General features: G+C 46.1%; 1 protein-coding gene across 1 annotated transcript in view; it reads right to left on the bottom strand.

Annotated features, from left to right (window-relative positions):
- Prkch (protein kinase C eta) overlaps nt 1-21,201 on the bottom strand; it is a 199,651-nt gene that overhangs the window by 51,558 nt on the left and 126,892 nt on the right. Inside the window, exon 8 of the mRNA XM_036205636.1 lies at nt 12,373-12,527. Within this exon, the coding sequence (XP_036061529.1) occupies nt 12,373-12,527 (155 nt within the window). The remainder of the gene's footprint in view (nt 1-12,372; nt 12,528-21,201) is intronic.

Below are 21,201 nucleotides of genomic sequence, written 5' to 3'. Positions count from 1 at the left end.
TGCTTTTCTGCCTTGCATGCTGTCTTCTTTCCCAAACACCCCCCCACCCCGTGTGTGTTTCTGTCTATCTGTCTCTGCCTCTCTTCTTTTAATCAACGTAAGAGCTCTGCCTCCCTCAGGAAGGACTCCTTAAAGAAAGAATTCTATGACTCAGAGTCACCTGCCACCCTCTACTCCCCACTCCCAATTCTTCATCAAAGGAGTGCTAAAATCCTCACCAGGCAAGCTTGGGAGAGGCAAATAGCACACTTCTGGAATCATCTGGAATTTTTATACCCTTTCTTGCTTCACTTTGAAATCTGGGTCTGGAGCTCCTGACTGCTCCCCACCTTTTCTCAAGAACAGGAGCTAGCTCTTCATTTTCTCCCCTTGACAGAATTTGGTTTTAGTGTCTTGCAGACAAAGGTGTTCTGCCATGGGGAAGTATACACTGCTTTTCTGAAGCCCAGTTAGAAATAGTGATTGATGCAACTCCTCCCCAAGGAGAAGACAGCTTTGTTGCTATACTGCTAAAATAAGCTTTGGCATGCCTGCTGCAGAATCAGAAAAACCCCACAGTTTCTCCAACACAGACACAATTCTTCCAGTGCTCGGACATTTTCAGACTCTTCCGAGAGAAGAGGTGGCTTGTCGCCTCACCTTTCTGTAAAGGTTTAGGATCCATCTCTTTAGAGAGCGGGTAACAACTTCTGTACATGTAGGATGGGCCACCATTTGCTTTTCAACAAGAAGCACATTCAAACACATAGCATGCACATGCACAGACCATTTCTGGGAGCACATACGAGCAGGCAGACAGGAACTGGGGATCTCCGGACAGGAGTTTGAGGGGGTTTAGCTTTCACTGTGCTCCTTTTACCAAAGCTAGCCATTGTTCCCTTTTTGGTCACAGCTATGCATATTGTACATTTTAACATTCTTTATTTAAGGGTGGGGTCAGGACTAGGAATTGAACCCAGGACTCACACATGCTAGGCAAGGGGTCCACCTCTGAGCCAGACTCCTAGTCCTTTAAAATTTTTCTTTTTTAATTTTGAGATAGGATCTCCCTATGTAATCCAGGCTATCCATAAACTCTCCCTGTAGCCAGGTCTAGCCTTACATTTGCACCTAACCTGTTTCAGCCTCCTGAGTAGCTGGGATTCCAGGGCCCCTGTACTTGAAGGCCTGGCTGATGTTGCTCTCCAATCAATACAGGAACCATGGCTCATCAATCTTCCTGACACTCCTCTCCCCAATGAATTCTGCTGGACAAATGTGGCCAGAAGTCAAATAGAAATGAAGAAATATCACTCTGCCTTGTGCCAGCAACTCCATGATACCTGATACTCCGTGAAAATGAGCAAGAGAGAAACAGCCTAGGATGCAGCCCAAGTCAGTGTGATGAGTGAAAAGCTGAGGGAGGGCTTTCTGTCCACCTTCCCCCCTGAACACACCCCCTCTCTGCCTGCTCAGGCCTAACAGCATCTCACTGTTCTGCCTACCTCCCACTCCTGTGCTTCTTGTTGAAAAGCAAATGGTGGCCTATCCTACATGTACAGAAGTTGTTGCCCGGTCTCTAAAAACGAACCAACCAAACAAAATATTAAACATATTTCCATCTCAACCAGTAAGAAAATATAATAGTATAAAATGCACAGTTAACAACCATACACTCCATTCCAAACTATTGGATTTTTTCTTCCAGATTTTTTACACATATCTGCACGCACACACACACATATATAAATGGCTTCTGCTGTTCTTTTTTTAAATAGGATTAAAATGAGCACACGGAATACTTTTTAACTTCCTTTTCTCCCCACTGAATTGTCAAAGATAAATTACTTAGGCTAACAACTGTAACAACTGTAGATTTATTCATTCTTTTTTTGTTCAGGGATCGTTCTTTTAGTAGTTACATGCTATTTTACATGAGTGTACCATCCTGGATGTTGGCTGATACTAGAACACACAGGAGTCAGTTTTCACAATGGCCCAGGGGGTAGGACACACGCTTAGACCCATGTTACAGATTGTAAAGTTATGAATTAAAGTTTTATCTGGTATCATAAAACTAATGTAATGTGGAGGTTTCCAATTCGAGCTTGATTCCAAAGCTTTATTCTAGTGTCAATACAGCCTCGATTGTTCACTATCGAACAGCTGAAAAGCACAGAAAAATAAAGTGTAAAAGGGCCACTTGTGTGCCTCACACACTCAGACCCCCACAGCTGATGTGCTAGTGACGGTCCTCAAGGTTCCACAGCGGACAGTGCACCTAGCTGAGGAGGGGGCTTTGCTTGGCCTGGTGTCCTTTGTTTACTATTGCAAAGACCCTTAAAACACCCATCCTTGGGAGCCTGCCATAGTGTGTGCGACTTTATTTCCAGCACTGTGGAGGCAGAGAGGCAGTCAGATGTCTGTGAGTCTTATTGCTGAGGGCCACAGTGCCAAAGGACAGCTTGGTAGGTTGCCACGGGGCACCCTAAACCTGACAGTGCTTGGAGCCAGCATGACTCGGTGCTGGTGACAACTAAGTTAAGATAGAAATGATTGGTAGGGGTGAGGCTGGCAAAAGAGATGGGGGAGGCAATGACAGCAGAGAAAGCAAATCCATACCCAGCGCCTACCTAGAGGCCCAGGGATTCACAAGGATTCAAAGGGGGTCTTTATGGGGGTTTGCAGAGTTTTGACACATCCTCCATAACATCCAACAACCACCACCTACTTACTTCCCACAGCCTTAAAGTTCCTTATCTTCTGATAAATGACAGCATCACTTACTGCGTACAGTAGTTATATGTAATTAGAACTAAATAGATAAAAAGCATCCTACAGGAAAGTGTCTCCTTACAAGAGACATAATGGTTTCCATGCTGCTCCAGCCCTGCTGTGACAGCATCCCTGACCACATCCAGCTCCTCCCTCCCGGAGCTGTACCATGAATGTGTTTCCAACAGATAATCACATGGACCCTCCTCCTTGCCACCTTTCTTCAGTTTGCTAAAATACCCATTACCCAAGAAGTTTGTCTTGACCCTCCCTGTAAAATCAGTGTTGGTGATTCTCTCCTCCTGTTATCAAGCCTTTTCTTCACAGAGTTTATCATTTCAGCATCCGACATACTTTTAATTTGTCTGTCTGCTCATGCTAGAATTTAAGCTCCCTGGGGGTAAAGGAGAGTTGCCTGTGTTAATTCCTGTATTTCCCCACAGCTTAGAGCCTTGTGTAGAACACTGTAGATACTTAACAAGTGTTGGCTGAGGGCATGAACAAGCCCCCAGCTTGGGGGCAGGACTCATCTTTATCCTCCTTTGATCCCCAGGAGCCAGGCACAAAGCTGAGTAGGGGGAGCAGTTCAGACAGTTGTCGAACTGTCCAGTTGAATTGCTTTTGACAAATGGCGGTGTCCAGCCAGTACAGAAAGGTCAACCTGCTGCACTTGTATTGCTTAGCAGATAAATCCAAGTTGTCGGCCACGACAATGGAAAACAGGTTTTGTGGTCAATTTGGTAGGAAAAAGAGCAAAACTGGTGGTCTGATTTCATTAGCCAGGGAAGCAGATTAGCACATTTATCAATTAGGTACAAATAACCAAACTATTGTTGACATGAAAGCCAGGCACAGACGTGGCACGCTAGGGCCGCTACTGTGATTTAATGAATGAAGAACAGAAAACAATTAAGTGTTTCAGGGCTTATGTTTTGTTCTGACATTAAGCTGGGTCCTTTGAGAAAACACATTCCTGGTGTTAAGTATTCAGGAGGGATATTCAGTCTACTGATGGTCTAGAAAGGTCCTTGAATCTCCCCTCAAATTAATTACTTCAAATTTTGTTTCACCACTAGAGGGGCAAACTAACCAAAAGAGTTCAACCGCTCTTTTTGAGACAAAATTAGAGACATTTAGGATTTAAACAAAAAGCAAGACTCATAACTTCAGGTTCTATGACCTGCCCCACAGGCCCAACAACCTCCGCAGAAAATCACCTCGAGGGTTTGTAACGAATACATGACAAGGAGATAAAAAACTTATCACTCCAAAACAGTACTGAAATACCAAGAAAAGAATTCTTGGGGGGGGAAAACACTGCTTTTTAAAGGGCTGAATTTAATAACTTAAATCCCATTTGTCCGGAGAACTCCCCCATCTCAGTATCATTTCAACATAAGTGGGAAGAACCAAGGTCGCCTGGTGACTCACATGCAAAAGCAGTGTCCTTCCTGATTTGGCAGGCTCCACAGGGTGCAGATTCCTGCTTCTGCTCCCCAGGGACACTGGCTCTATGCTTATGCATGATGGGTCAAAAGGTTTAGAGTCTTCAACAACTTGCTCACATCTCCAGAACCAGGATTGGGTTCGCTGCCCCGCTTCACAGGAAATCATCCAAATCATTCCCTTAGCAGGAAGGATATATGTACGATCTCAACAACGTTACAATAAAAGATTGTTTTTCTGCTCTTCTATGGCCTCGTATTCCTCATGGAATTCCATTTGGGGGCCATTTACTGTAAATGCCACTGAATAGCTGTTACCTTTTCAGCCCTCTGGCCATATTTAGGCAGATTTCAAATGGAAAGTGCTCCCCAAGATTCTGGCTTTGGTCCACTTGTTCACCCCGGTTTCATGATTTGTGCTATGTGCTAATAGCGTTGGAATATTTAATTCCATACCATTCTCTTTCTTGGCTTCAGGCTCCCACCTGCTTACCCATAGTACAGTGGCTCTCAATCTGTAGGTTGTGACCCCTTTGGCAAACCTCCATCTCCAAAAACATTTACATTGTGATTCATAACAGTAGCAAAGTTACAGTTGTGAAGTGGCAAATAATTTTACAGCTGTTGGGGTCACCACACCATGAGGAACTGTGTTAAAGGGTCGCAGCATTAGGAAGGTCGAAAACCACTGCCATGGCGCATCTCCATTGAAAAACTCTCACATGCCTGAAGCATTTCGAAAGCTCCTCACTTTCCCCTTTGGCCTAGACCTCCCCTGGTCTCCTGGTCCTGCCTAGCTGTTGGTATCACTAGTCACTCAACAACCTGTCCCATTGCCTGGGAATACTCTGGCACCCCTATTTCGGTTCCACCTCTAAGTCCTGGCTGTTCTACTCAGTGACAGCCTTCACGTTTGTGCTTTCTGCTGTCCTATGTTACTCCTTTAGTTTAGGTCATCATTGTCTACCTACAAGGGACACTGTAACGGCCTCGAGTGGAAACTCCCCTGGGCTGCCACTCACCACGCACATGTCCACAGGGGCCACTACCCCCCGACAGCATGTGAAATCAAAATGTCCTCATATCAAGCAAATCGCTCAGCCCAAACTCCCTGGAAGAGAATGTGTCTGACACTGTTTCTCACAACATAACTACTGCCTCCCTTCTTAACAAGAGGAGCCTGCTCTTTAGTTGGAAATGACTCCTTGGAACGTGATACTGTATTTCCTGGCCTTCAATGCAGCTAGGGGTAGCCATATGACTATGTTCCAGCAAACTCCATGGTCAGCATTAAGGTCAAGAAGGGAGCTTACTCAGCTGGAAACAGTGCCCTTATACCTTTTCTGACTACTTGGAATTCGAAGTCAGAGGCAATCCCTGGACCACTGCCTAGGAGGTAGCCATAAAGGGGATCAGAAGAAGAAACACAGACACCCAGGTCCCACAGGACTGCATGGAGCTTCCGTGACAGAACTGGACCTTGAGGTTTTACAAGACAAGTATGTTTCTATCTGGCTTAAGTAGTTGCCATGTTTAGGCTTCCCATGACTGGCATTTGTGCCAAATTTCAAGCCCTTGACAGTCAGTCTCATTCCCGCAGCCCCTGGGACCTCATCTTCCCCTGTAGCAACCGTTAGCCTTTGGTACTACCACAGTTCCTGTAGCTCTCAGTTCTACGTGTCTGGTCACCAGCTACTTCCATGTGTCTCTGCTTTGCTCCAGTGTTGCCCCTTTCCACAACCAAATGTCCTATCCTAAAGTTCGGCTTTAACTTCCCACGCTCAGCTCAGATGTCAGTTCCTCCACGATGCTCGCCTGAATGTCTTACCTTGCACGGCCATTCTCTGTATTCTCAAAACACCTTGGGTATCCTGTGAGGACAAATGCAAAATGCCCCCAACAGGTTCATGCACTCAGTGAACCTCTTTCTTGGTCTCTAGCTGGTAGCATTGTCTTGAGAGACTGGGGGACCTTTGGGAATGCGGCTTAGCTAACAAAAGTCCCTCGCAGGAGGTGGGCTTTGCTGGCTAGAACTCTCTCTGCTTCCCAATCTGCCAACACATGAACAAACCAATGGGCAAGCTGCTACCACCCAGACTACGCTGCCACAAATACCACCATACCTTCTCCACCATGAAAGTCTAAAACTAACCATGAACAAATTCCTCTTCCCCTACATTGCTGTTTTTTAATATTTTGTCACTGCAGTAAGAGAAGGAACTAACACACTGGACATGCTCCAGTTTTGGAACCCATCTGCCATTAGTGTTCTGTGGATTATCTACCTCACTCCACCCCCCTCCTCAAAAAAGCCTCAAAGAGCAGAACCTTACTCCGTTCATTTCAGATATGTACCTCCTCACACGATGCTTGGCACACTGTGTCCATCCACGTGTTCTTGCCTTGACTGGATTTTCCTCAGTGAAACAGAGCAAACAGTGATGAATGCCTCAAAATGCCCGATTAACTCTTCAGTCATCAGGAAGTTGAGGATTATTCATGTTTCCAGTTTTCTGAAGATGCACTACAAATTGCAGATGGCCCATGCTGACAGAACCTCTGCCGTGAGAAACAATTTGCTGGTTGGGTATTTGAGGCCTGAATTTCCTCATCTTTAAAAAAGAAGTTGGTCTTAGGTCATCTCTGAGGCCTCTACTGTTCCTAAAATTTAATAATCCCATTGTTGGGTAGAAACACCAAGACAGGGATGCAAGAAACTCACAGTGACTGATGGTTCCTCCAGGGATTGGCAACATGACCAGCTTACCTAATCTTGAATAAATTATGTATGAGGTATATCTAATAAAATTTTAAAATCATCAGATGACTGTGTATACTCTGGGATAATGGAGTGCTAACTGTGGGAAAATATGCCTCACTGGTTTCAGCTACATGTCTCTTAAAAGCCCTAGAACTTGTCATTTTTTTTCCTGCTACTGGGCATCTGCATTTGCTGTTCTTTCTGCCTGGAATATTCTTCTCTTCTTCGTCACTAGTGGCATGAGCCTAAAAGTCACTTCCTTAAAATGATCTTCTATTTCTCCCTAGCCATAACCCATCACCCTAAGGAAATTCCTGACCATGGCACACTGCATTCCTCTGCTTCATGGCATGGGCCATACTTGCTACTTCTGTGTGTGATCACCTGACGGACAACTTTCTCCATCACTGGACCATGTTCTCCACCTGGGAATAATCTTGGCTTATGTTATGTTCATGTCCTTGGCAGAGTTGATGGTCACTGAACACTAAGTGGTCTCTAAGGGCTAGTCAGGGGAAGCAAAAGGGCCAAGAGTTTTCTGTGGGAAGGGGGAGACTGTTCAGGCAGGTATCAGGTAAGTCCAAACAGTTAGAAAACCCTAGTAAGTCCAAACATCTGGAAAACCTGAGTTTTTTAGAAAAAGAATAAGGGGCAATGGTCACTCTCTGGTGACAATGGAGGAATGGTCTCTGAATGAGCAACGTGTACAAGAAGCCAAGAATGTGACTTAAGAGTTCTGGGGAGGGCTCAGCACCAAAATCTTATGTGAACGTTATTCACATCCTGAACACTTCTGTGGCTGGCCCTTTCTGACTGTAACAAGGGCTTTAAAAATAACAGATGACAATGCGTAGCCATTATTGCCTCAAGCAAGTGAAGAATGAACAAAGTTGTTCCTCAGTAGAAAGGATGACGCCACTAGATGACAAAGTGAAAACAGACTCACTGAATTGGACTCTCGCCTTTACCCAAAGAGATTTTTCTTATTAAATGTGGAGGAAAAACATAAATATGGAAATGCATCCTAATATAGGTGAGGTAAGAGTACAGAACTCTAGGCTCAAATGAAAGATATTTGGGAGTTTGCAAGTCTGCCAATAAGAAATGCTGAGGAGTAAGGGAGGTTCCAGGAGATGGAATCCGAGATGTTGACCCAGTTTTCCAGAAGGGGAGAATTTCAGAGAACAATGACTCAAATGTGAAGCATCTGCCATGGACCCAACACAGAAATGATTTGCAAGCAAATTCCTCGTGAATCTCAAGCCAAGGAAGCAATGCTCCCAGCGGTGATCTCACTATGGGTTCATTGAGCAAACCACACCTAACTAAGTTCAGATCATACAAGAATCTGCACAAGCCATGCCCCCAACACCCTTGATCCTGTCTTTGAGAAAAGAGATGGGCAATGTCTGAGAAGGTTATCTTCACAGTCAGCCACTGTATTCAGAGCCTTGTTTAACAAAATATTTCTGGTGGGGATAGGGCTGACCTTCCTAAACTGTAAGTTCAGGAAAGAGTTGGGAATATAGCTCTGTGCTAGAGTGCTTGTCCTAGGACTGATCTCCAGCACTGGAAAAACTAAAAATTTAAAAAACACAAATAAGGCAGAGGCAGGTTTTTCCTCTCAAGTTGAAGAGAAATCACAGGTGATTTTCAGGAAAGGTCAAAGGTTAATACTGTATTCTGTGAGTGTAAGAGGAGAAGACAGAATGCCAGGTCTGGCTGTCAGCTTCTGTGGGCTGGTTTGCATCTGGAAAACGAGATAGTGAAACAGTGTACAGGCACTTTAGGAGTGAACACTGATTGGCAAATGTGCAGCCTGCCAAGGGCTGCATCAGGTCTGATGCAGTCAGGCTCACACGTGGTAGAGTGAGTGTGGAGATGCACTCGGTGTTTGAGTGGAACATGGTAAGCAGGCACCAGATTTTAAAATTCTATAAACTCCTCCTTACCTAATGTATTGCATATACATTCCACACTTTGTCAGAGACAGAGCAAATGTGTGCTGGCAGGCTTGGTGGTTTGGAGTTGAAATGTTAGAGCTGACTGAAGTCTCCTTTAATGCAGTTTATGGAGCATGATGGAAAAAGGTTCCTGTACTGTTACATGTGGCCTCCATGTCTTTTATTTTACTACTTTTTCTGTAGAGTTAGACTTTAGAAAACTGTCCAAGCTACACAGAAGTTATTCAGGCACCATTTGGGTTCCTGGTAACCTATGACACAGGGATAAACAGATCTTTTTCCTCAGTCAAAGATGATTCCATGACTGTCTGCTCTCCAGCTCACTTTGGTTTGAGGACTTTGTTGAGGACTACAGACTTTGCAACCAAAAGCACAAAGGCAGAGCCTTCTGCAGCTGTACCTCCCAGGACCCAGGCTTGAGGGTGAATGCACCTGAGAGCCAGGGTGAGCACACAAGCTGTAAAACACAGAAGTATGATCAGCCTGTCTTATGATCTTTCTACAGGTATAGTCACTGAAAAGAGAGAAACTCATGCTGGAGAGAGTGCTTTGTATTCTTCCTACGGTTCTGCTTGATGATGACTTGCCAATGGTACCACCTTTACAGTTTGCTAGAAAGTAAGCCACACACATCCAGGGATAAAGTCTCCAAAACCAACCAACCAACCAACCAACCAACCAACCAACCAACCTAGCATCCAACCAACCAACCAACCAACCAACCAGCCAACCAGCCAACCAACTGACCAACCGACCAACCAACCAACCAACCAACCAACCAACCAGCCAGCCAGCCAACCAGCCAACCAACTGACCAACCGACCAACTGACCAATAACTTTATTTAGACAGCTCAGAGGAATCTTCTAGAGAGAGCATTTAAGTTTTTATAAAGGCCATCTTGGGACACACATGATAAAGGGAGATGTCTGAAGTTTCTAAGTTTCTTACTAGATTCCTGAACCCAATTCACACTTTCTGTGACCCAGATATGCCCTTGACTGTGTGTGAATTCCAAGGACTTGGCTTTCAGACCCTCACCTTTAAGTCTCTGGCCCCAGTCAGGAGCCAGATGGAATTAAAGTATCCCATGGAACAAATCCACAAGGCAAAAATAGCACTTGAATCTATCCTGATTAAATGTTCTCCCTTCAAAGTCAGCCATATCAGTTAGACACTAATGAACATGGGGATCTGAGTTGGAGAATAAATGAAAATCAGAATTGAATTGGAAATTAGAATTGAGTCACAGATAAAATAAACTAAAAGAAAACCAGTATGTGGACTGATACTGCCTCACCAGAAACACCATCAACCACAATGCCTCTGCTCTATACAGCAAGATTCACAAAGCAAATGGAAGTAAGTGTGACATTCAGCCTGGAAGAGCAAGCTTGTGCTTGTATCAATGTGGGGTGCTGTGTAAGGAAAGGTCCCAGGGAGTCAGGCCACCTGACTTTAAGCCTCACTCCCCTTCCCCATGTCTGCTTTAATTTTTATAATTAAAAGTTATCCTGACACTATAAGGAGAATAAGACACCAGCCTTCTAGTGGTATCTTCAACCTTCAAGTTTCTCCTGAGAGAAGGTAACAGAATAGTTAGGCAGGGTTTGAATTCTCAGTTTAGCACCTGCTAGTAGCCTAGTTATTACATCTCTCTAAGAATTATTCATCTAAACAATGGCGATGGCCATAACATTAAGGAGAAAGGACACCTGTAGATAACATGTTGATCCTGGAAAAATTGTTCCAAGTAGGGAGGTCATTATTCCTAAAAAGTAAATGTGGGAAATTCTCTCTTTGGGATAAGCAGAGTAGAGATAGGTGACTCATACAGTATATTTTGCCAGGTGGTGGCACACACCTTTAATCCCCAGGGATCAGGAGGCAGAGGTAAGCAGATCTCTGTGAGTTTGAGGCCAGCCTGGTCTACAGAGCAAGTTACAGGACAGTCAGGACTGTTACACAGAGAAACCCTGTCTTGGGTGGGAGGGAGGGGATTATATTTCAACCAGAAAGCTCTTTGCTTTAGTATTCAGGATCCTATCATAAAACATAGATTTCCCCTACACACAAAAGCAATAACTGCATCACCAGAAGAGAACAGGTGTGTTTGCTAGGTTCCTTTCTGTTGCTATAGCAAAGTGAACATGGGGCTAGAGCAGTAGCTGAGAGCTTACATCCTGATCTGAAGATAGGAGGCAGAGAAGGGCAGGGGTGGAGACTGGGCCTGGTGTGGGCTTTTGAAATATCAAAGCCCATCTCCGACAACACACCTCCTCCAACAAGGCCACACCCCCTAGCCCTCCCTAAGCCGTTTCACCAACATGGAACCACACATTCAAACATGAGCCTATGGGGGCCATTCTTATTCAAATCACCACAGTTATGGTTCATCGGAGCAGGGAACATGAGGTAGCAGGAACTTAAGACGTCCAGTCCCATCACCTCCACAGTGAAGAGTGGCGGAGGAACAATGAATGCACACATGCTAACCCACGCTTATCTTACTTTCTTCTCTTTTATAGAATCTAGGACCCAAACTCAGGGAACAGTGCTGCACCCTTGCAAGCCAGGTCTTCCCACATCAATTAATGTAACTGAGACAATTCTCCCCGGGCATGCCCAAGGCTAATCTAATCTAGACAATGTCTCATCGAGACTCCTTTTTTTCCGATGGTTCTTGCAATTCTAGATTGTCAAGCGGATCACTACAACTAGCCGTCACATGTGGCAACCAAGTTATAACATGATTTAAAGAGTGAGAGGATTCGGACCACAGGTTGAAGGAAATATCACGAACACACCCTGGCACTCACTAGCTATTCCATTTCTTACGCACCCACCATCTCTCTGATTTATGCTTCATTGGATAACCGCTGAAAGCACCAATCAGATTTTGAGCCCATTCAAATTCGGCCTATTTAAGGACAAAAGATTGTGCCACAAAATGTAATCAAACACTGTTGGGAGACTACATGTAACTAACACCATCAACCCCACTCCATAGGTTTAGCTGTGGACTGGCAAACCTACCTCATCCAACCTCAATGACGGTACAGCTACTTCCAGCAACAGTCAAGACACACTGCTTGGCTCACTTGCAGAATCAGAAAATAGAATGGGTCCACATTGACCAACTCACTTCAAACATTAGAATGGAAAAAGGGACAGCAGCAATGAATCCAGCACTTTCCAGGGCTTGGATACCACAGCAAATGCTGGCTGAGCCAATCCATGAATATTAATCTCTCTGGGATTCAAACAGGCTGAACATTTTAGTTCAGAGACGGAGAGTTCATCTCTGCGTTAACTCTAATGAATACTTGGGCCTTCTGTGGATGTCATTGCTAACATCTGTAGTTGATGATTACAAGAAAGGAAGGCCTGGCCTGATGAGGAGCCAGGCAGTGGGTGAATCCGAAGAGGCACCCAGCACACAAACTCACCGGTAGATGATGCCTTTCTCATGCAGGAACATGAGCGCAGAAATTATCTCCGCAGCATAGAAACGAGCTCGGGCTTCATCAAAGCGACGGGACTTTTGAATGTGGAACATCAGGTCCCCTCCGTTCACGAACTCCATGACGAAGAACAGACGATCCTAGATGAAACATGCGGGCATTGATTAGCCTACTGTTTGCTCAGCAGCATTGTGCTCCCTGGAAGAGACATCTTCCTCAAACATGCAGACTGCTGCCTGTGAGCAGACAGTAGAGGATGGTCCTGTGGGGTCAGGTCCTCGATCTCATAGGGAAGGAGGGCATGGAAATCTCCTTTAGGTAGTTCCACACGACCTTGACTTTCTACATACAGGAAGCATCAAGAGACATCAGTTCTCTTTCCAGCCTGATACGTGAAAGATCCCAAAGGGGAAGAGAGCATAGGCATTATGTCCTCTGGTGAACATCTTCATTGGAGCATACAAGGTTATTCAGAGAGTAAAGGACACTGGGCAGGGTACTTCATTTCTCACAAATGAGCAGAAAATAAAGAAACAAAAAAAAAGGGTAACCTCCTTTAGAGAGCTCAGCCTAATGAAGCTCAGCTGACAATCTCTGTTAAAAATGCCTCCATCATATCAGAAGTGGACATAAAGCCCACCAGAAGTCCCCTCTGGCAGTCACTCTCACCTAACAAAGCTTCCTTTGCTGCAGCCTAGGGACTATACATGTGCACCAAGGGCTCATGGACCATAAGACTGCTTCCTGACAGTAAGGTCCATCTAGCAAGCAATTGCTGCTGCGATGCATAGGGTAAAAGGCTTGTGTCTAAGGACCTCTACCATCAGTGGATCCCCTCACTTCCTTCCCTGAGCACTGAATGGGGTGCTGGGAACCCAACGAAGAGGCCCATAGACATAAAGCAGATATGTTTTTCCCTTAGAAAGGCTGGTACGAGAAACATGGGGTCCTTAAAACAGAGACAGCAAATCTACACATTCTGGTAAAGCTGTGAAGGAAGTGTGGAGGAAGAGGGCCATCTGACATCTGTGTGGGGGTGGGGAGGTGCCTGAGCAAGAGTCCTGCGAGTCAAGGCCTGCAGGTGAGTTCCATCCTTCAGAGATGGCGCTGCTCTTTCTGGGGGTGGGACTGTGGGCGGTCACCGTGTGGGCAAACTGGTGTTTTATCAAAGGAGGTATACATGCAAGAACCCGCCTTTACTTGGAGGTTTGAGATGCCACCAGTTTTGCTCCGGGTGGCTGGGCTGAACCATGGCAGGGAGTCTGGCTTTGGCTCACTTCCCAGGGTATTGCTGCAGCACATCCAAGCTGAGCTCTATCAGGGCGGAGTGACCCATGATTTCCCACTTCCTATAGTAAGTAAAACCTCAATCAGAAGGGGAGGGGATCAACCGTGTGTGTGTGTGTGTGTGTGTGTGTGTAAAGGATGTCTGTTTCTATCAGCTAGAAGCATGAAATTAAGAATGAAAACAAAAGGGAAATGTTCATAAAAATAAAAATTAAAAAAACTACCACCAACTCAGCTCTTCAGGTTTCCCCATAGCCCAAGGGAAGACTAAACAAAAGCAGCAAGCCCTGTGACTAAGCTAAGGGCCCTCATTTGAGTCTGAGTGCAGAGGGAGAGGCAGAACGGGGTGGATGGGTTCAGATGAGCAGTGGCTGCCCCATATTCCATGGGCATGAGTCCGGTGGGTGGGCCATGCTAGCAAATGGGTTCAGTGGCGGGTTAGCCCTGCAGACAACTGCCAAAGCAACAGGAGCACAGGAGGTAGTTATGCCAACACTGGCCTCATCTGCAGCGATAACCCCTAACACAGGCCTCATCTGCAGCGATGACCCCTAACATAGGCCTCATCTGCAGTGATGACCCCTAACACAGGCCTCATCTGCAGCGATGACCCCTAACACAGGCCTCATCTGCAGCGATGACCCCTAACACAGGCCTCATCTGCAGAGGTAACCCCTAACACAGGCCTCATCTGCAGGGGTAGCCCCTAACACAGGCCTCATCTGCAGCAATGACCCCTAACATAGGCCTCAACTGCAGGGGTAACCCCTAACACAGGCCTCATCTGGTGGAGTAAGCCCTAACACAGGCCTCATCTGCAGGGGTAGCCCCTAACACAGGCCTCATCTGCATGGGTAGCCCCAGGGGTCTGAGGAAAAAGCCTCCTTGCAGTGTCCCTGAACAAGGAGCGAAGCTTCCTGCTTCTTGTGAGACAGACTATTCACCTTCCTCGTGGATGTTCTTGAATTCTAGTTGCTCTGAACATCCCATGACTGGAAGGGAGTCCATGGGTAAGCGGCCACTGTGAGGCAGCTGTCAGTCAGTGTCCTCAACAGAGTTTCCAAGGCAAAAGATAAAGGCATTAATTAAGAAGGAACTCTCTTCCACACACAATGTCTTTTTCATATTCAAAATCTACAAAGCCAGACCCTTGGCCAAATAAATGGCAGGTGTGAGGGTAGGACATGCTGCCTTTGAGTCCTTTTCTTTCCTCTACATCTTGGCTCCACTCATAGCTCCAGGGTTGGGGCTGGGGGTGGTATGTGCAGATCTCGACCTACAGAATCTGGCACTTTCTCCTTGGCTGCATCTGGAGAGGGTTGGGATCTTTAGATTTGAAACCAAGGATGTTTTGTTCAATGCCCTTGTTTCTTTCCATCCAGAGTCTCGCTTCCATTATGGGCCTGGCACCAACCTAGAATACAGGATACCATTCACACAGTCCCCAGGGAGAAAGGAAAAGCAAGATTCAGGAAAGGTAACTGGAATGAAAAGAAATCGAGAGCCATCCTCACAAAGACCTCAAGTCATGCGATGAAGTGCAAAACTGTATTTGCCAACCCACAACATGTTTTTTTTTGTTGTTGTTGTTTTTGTTTTTGTTTTATTTTGTTTTTAACTGCAAGGAAACCTCTAGAGACCTCAACTTTCACTGACTCTGTTCTAAAATGTCTACTAGGAGAGAAGGTCCCACTATCGACTCTCCAAGACTGACGCTGCAGAGGAGGAAGCAAATGACAAGTCTCCACTGTTTACAAAAAGACCTGTTTATCATCAATATAATGTGTGCAGAAGGTGTGGGATGAGAGATGGGATATCATCCAAAATAAAATTTTATTGAGCGTTTTACCCTTTGGCAAAGTTGCAATGCATAGAATCTGGCACTGCTGGTGTCTCCTAAAGGAGACATTTTCAGCTCAGAAAAGAGTGTGGATGTGTAGAATACTTTCAGTTATAGCCAGAGAGAAGACAAAAAAAATTAAAAAAAACAAACTCCTGTGTAATGACAGACATCAGCTTTAGGGTTGTGGGATGGGGTTGGGGTATGGCATCCCTTTCTACTTCTCTGGACCTCTTGAAGGTTTCTAAAGTCTCATGGTCTTCTCCCACACTGAGATTTGAAAGAAGGATGAGAACACATTGGAAAACATGTCACTGTAAAGCTGTTTCACAGAAGCATCCTCTAGGTGTGGGAAGCGCAAGGTGGCTACAGAACCTTCATACCCTGCTCTCTAGCTCACAGAAGCATCCTCTAGGTGATGGGAAGGGGAAAGAGGTTTCATACGATGCTCTCTGTTATTAAGATTCATCAATGACCACCCTTACTCTCAAGGATACCCACTGTATCATGCTTATTGGAATGGCATCCCAAACCAGAGCCAACTCCGGGAAGCTGTCACATGTGGTGACGGCCCACCACAGAAGAGTTCTGTATTCGAGGTTCTGAAAGGACACAGGTGATGACCTCCTGCCTACAACTTCCCTTGGCATCCATGTTGGTCAAGAACTAGTCCCAAGGGTTACTTGCCCAATGCCTTGTGCTGTGAAACAAGATGAAGTCCTTTTTGGGGAATCCTGCAATAGGGAGGGACCGTGAGATGGATTAAGGCGGCTGTGAGTCACTTCTAGGGCAGGGAGAGCTCTGCTAATCCCACCCAGGCAGAGACAGAGGAGTCTTTCTGTAACCAAAATCTGTACGCACAGCCAGCTGAGGACTCCTAACAGCTCATTTCCTAGAAGCTGAGCCTTCGCCTTGGCAGAGCTTGCTTCACCTATGGCTTTGGCTCCTTTAGGGCAGATTTGCCCTGACCTGTGGGCTAGGAAACCCAAGATCCAGGAGGCTGGCTGAGCTTCAGTTCCAAAGCCAAGCCCTTTGTCTTCACTGTGTGCCTTTCTCTGGTCTCTGATTCAACTAACCCACAAATGCCAGCCATCAGCATGGGATGATGAACACCTGGGGGAATAAACGCAACTCAGAAATCCCTTTGTCCCCACGCCCTGCATTAGTTACAGGCACAGAGGTCAAGGAGCTGGTGCATGGCAACAATAAAATTTCTGTCGTCATCTGCCCTGGTTCCATTAACCCACTGAGGCCTGTGCCAGCTTTCTGCCCTGGCTCTTCGGGGCATATCCTCTAAAATGGTAGTGGCAGTCAGCAGGAGACACTTCTTAAAGTTCTCTTTAGAGATTGCTCCTGGAAGTTGAAAATGATATGCAGCTAGATGAGGTGAGGCTTGGCTACAGGGTAGAGCTCCCCTAGGATGGGATGAGTAACAAAAAGGGCCATGAAGACAATTGCTGTACCTCCTGTACATGACTAATTGGAAGGAGCCCACTTTCCCACGGACTCTTCCATGGAAGAGCATTGTATTCCAGAACATTGAAACTGAAATGAAAAGTTTTTATTCAATCTGAACTGTGTGTAAGAACTGAGGAAATGTGACTCAGGGAGCTGAGGCTGCCTCTGTGGTGTACACATGAAATTCCTCAGTATAACAGGGTGGTACAAACCCCGGATGGACGCATGGATGGGTGGAGGGGTGGACAGATGCATGGATGAATGGACAGATGGGCCAACGCAAGGTAAATACAGAGTGGGGCAGACACAAAGCCAGGGAGAGAGAAGTTAGAAGGAGGTCGTCAGGCTTCCTTGTGTCTTTCCAGTTTTAGGTCCATCTGGGAGGTCTGGTCAACCCCTAGCCCTGGGTACCACGATGCCTCTTGCATTTGTGATTCTACCTTTAGGGTTTTTTTTTTTTTTCTTGTGTAGCCTCAGGGTAAGCTTTCTGTAACTTCTAGGAAATTTTTAAGTAAAACACATAGAAATTTTTAAGGAGCAAGAAGCTTCCTGTTTTAAAATCTAGAACAATAATGCCTATAACAACAGTGATCATGGAAGGTTAAACAGGAGCAAAGAGTCTGTGCCGGGCCCTTTCCAAAGAATCCTAACAAACAGAACTTATGAGCAGACGATAAAGCAAAATCCAGGAGACACTGTGCATGGTGCCAAGTCCTCGGTGGCACTAACAGGAATGCTGCCCAGTGATTACCCCTGAGGTGTGGACCCAGGATCCTCAGTAGGCACAGGAAGCTCCTGGGAACTATATTCTCTCTCCCTTTCTGGAATTCTCTCCTTCTCTCCTTCCTTCTCTCAACTCACTTTGTGAAATGGGCTTGGCAAGATGACTAGACTCAAAGTTCACTGTGTTAGGCCAAGAGTTTTGACTAGGATTAGACCAACAGGAAATGTTCAACACGTGACAGCAACTGTCATTATCATTACCCCATTATTATAACCATCCCACTACAGCTTCAGCTGCCATGGTCCCGTGGCTAGAACTACAGCAGCCATTCATTACATACACACACACACACACACACACACACACACACACACACACACACACACACACACACGGGGGCAGGGGCAATGTGCAAACTAATAAAAGGTTGCAATGGCTCCCTGACTCCCAGTGTAGGACAAGAATCTAAACCATCCTAGCCTGGTGTGGCTACTCACGCCTATAATTTCAGCTCTTGCAAGGCAGGAGAATCAGGAGTTCAAGGCCAGCCTTAGCTACATAGCTAGTTTAAGGCCAACCCCAAGTCTAGGAGATCTAAAGAAATGAAAGTCCCCTCACTCTCCAAGCCCAGCTGTTGCGGTACAGAAGCATTTCCTAATGCCACAAGGCAATGACCTTGGCGAGGTAAGGACTTTTCATTCTAGGAATTATTTTTAGGGAGTCATAAAGCTGGGTTGATAACCAAAAGGACACCAACCCAGCACTCAGCTCTGTACAGTTTCCTACTTTTCTAACATTAACTAAGGACTCTGATTCTCAGCTTTATGGATTTTAAAACATTGTGGTTGGGAAACAGAGGTGCTGCCCCGTGGACTGCAGTGTGCTTCGCAGTCTTAGTAATCCTTTTCCCCTTCTGCAGCATTTACTCATTCTTATAACCACAGTAAGAAAGATTTTTCTGCGTTGAAAACTAGACTCCGTAATCCTTTTGATTTACAAATATGTTTCATTTGCAGATAAGTTGTTTGGGGAATGAAATGTTTTAGTAAGAAACAGTCACGGCACATTGGCCACAGTGAAGACAGAGGAAAAATAATTCAAAGAATAGCAATTACATTTATGGTTATGAATAATTTAGCTAGTGATTCAAGGCACTGTTGAACTGGAAGCCCTACCTACACTCATCAAATTCTAAGAACTGCTGGGGGGTATTTCTGTAGGAATAGCAAGCCCCATATTGAAAACTCCAGAGTGCATTAAGAGCTGTAGGCAAGAAGGTCTTCTCTGGGGGCACAGACGGCACCATGCTGAATATAGGCAAGAAGGGCATCTCTGGGGGCACAGACGGCACCATGCTGAATATAGGCAAGAAGGGCATCTCTGGGGGCACAGATGGCACCATGCTGAATGACTCCAAAGTCACACTGTTTCATTATTTTTCACTGACCGAGTTGTCAGCTGGGTGAACAGAGAGTTCACATCAACAGGAAGCAGTTACTGACGTCAAAGAGGTCATGGTGGAAAGCACCCTTGTGAGGAAATATGATTGCACCACGCTCCAACTGGAAACCACTTGAATTTAAACCACATAAAGAATGATTGCAAAGGCTTCACAGAAGGAAGAGTAAGGTGGAGTCAATGGCTCTATTCTGTTTTTCATCGTCCTGCACACGCTATAAGATGCCAGGGATTAATTCACTCACCCAGTAACCCTCTTGTCAGGCCCTGGAGTCAAGGTACATCTTATCTGGACAGAGACTCATCTTTGGTAAGACGGATTCTTATGCCTCCACTGTAGCAAACAGAACTTTAGGAACGTGGACTCTGAACCTGGAGGGATTCACAAGCTCGGAGGCAAGTGTGTTTCTGGCAGCAAGGACTTGTTACAGCCACGTCTTATAATGAATCCTGACTAGCCCACATGCCAGATGAGGGCAATACCTTGACAGGATCTAGAACCCTCTAGAAGACAAACTTGTGAGCGACTTTCTAGATTAGGTCAATTGACATGGGCAGGCTCATCCTAAATGTGGGTGGCACCACCCCACAGACTGGGGTCCCCAACTATATAAAATGGAGAAAGCAAGCTGGGTGCTAGTGTTCATCTCGGTCTCCTGGCTGTGCATGTCATGTGACCAGCCGCTTCTGGTTCCTGCTGTCCTGACTTCCCCCAAGTGCTGGACGGTACCTCCGAGCTGTGAGCCAAAACAAACCTGTCCTTAGGTTGCTTCCATCAGGTCATTTGCCACAGCCAGGGGAAAGTAATGGAGAGCACAGCAATCCTACAATGATAGACAGTTGGGGTAAACAGAGCGGAAGGGCTGTTCCGGGAGAGGATGCTGCTAAGCCTGTAGACAACAATTGGATGGAGCTGAGACTGGCCTGCAAAAGCTATAAGATGAAGAACAGAGATGCCCACCACTTTCTGACAGGTCCAAGAAATGCCCCCAAGTTCTTTGGTGGCTCAACTTCTTAGCATTTGCATCTCTTCCTGTGAAAGCATTTATTATGGGCTGGCCTTCCTTCTGCCTGCTTTCCACCCATCTCTGCCCCGGTGTGGACTACCCTCTGCAGCTCTCCTCTCTTCTGTCTCCACACACAGGGAGTGGAGAATTTTATATTACAGCTTCTACAAGATCAAGAGGCTGTGGAGACGCAATCTCCCACCTGAACCGTTTCCTGCATTCCCCCACTGCGGTTCCCTAGAGTTCACTCTCCCCGAGCTCCCCAGTGGCTGGAACCACAGCCACCCCTCACAGACGCCATCCTGCCAGTTCACTCCCGAAGGGAGATCACTGCCCTGGGCCAAAAAGAAAACCACAGGTTTGCTCTCCCTCAAAACACACTCACATTGTCATTAGCCAGTATTTCCATATCAGTTGGGAAATCTTTCTAGAGGTTTGATGATCGATGTGTGACATCTAGCCTTGTGTGCCCTGTACAGGACAAGGTTCTGACTCACAGACAGGCCTCCCAGGCAGGCCTCAGTGGAGATGGTAGCTCCCATGAAAAGCGCTGGGTCGATGCCTTGTTGATAAAGTGAAAGAACCGTGGTTAAATACCAAACAAGAGAAGCTGCGCATTTCTCCCACTCTGGGTTTGTCACAACTGACTTAAAACTCACACTCAGGTGAGCTTGTATTTGGCTCTTCGGGGCCCTAGGCACCCCACATCTCTGCCTTGTTGTGCAGCAGACTTCTAGGTTAAGAAGAGACGGCAGAGCACTGGTCAGGTCTTCACTCACACTGAACAAACACTGCACACTTTTGCTGTCCCCCAGTTAATCATATTGATGTGTGTGTGTGTGTGTGTGTGTGTGTGTGTGTGTGTGTGTGTGTGTATTCATGTGGGTGTGGGCAGGTGCATGCCATGGCTCCTATGTGGAGCTCAGAGGACAACTTGTAGGAGTTAGCTCTCTCCTTCCACCATGCAGGTTCCAGGACTGGACTTGGATAGGGGGGCTGGGTGGTCAGCACCTTTACCCACAGAGCCACCTTGCTGTACT

Source organism: Onychomys torridus, chromosome 14 (assembly GCF_903995425.1).
Source record: "Onychomys torridus chromosome 14, mOncTor1.1, whole genome shotgun sequence".
NCBI classification, from domain to species: domain Eukaryota; kingdom Metazoa; phylum Chordata; class Mammalia; order Rodentia; family Cricetidae; genus Onychomys; species Onychomys torridus.
This window is presented reverse-complemented; position numbering and strand designations above follow the sequence as displayed.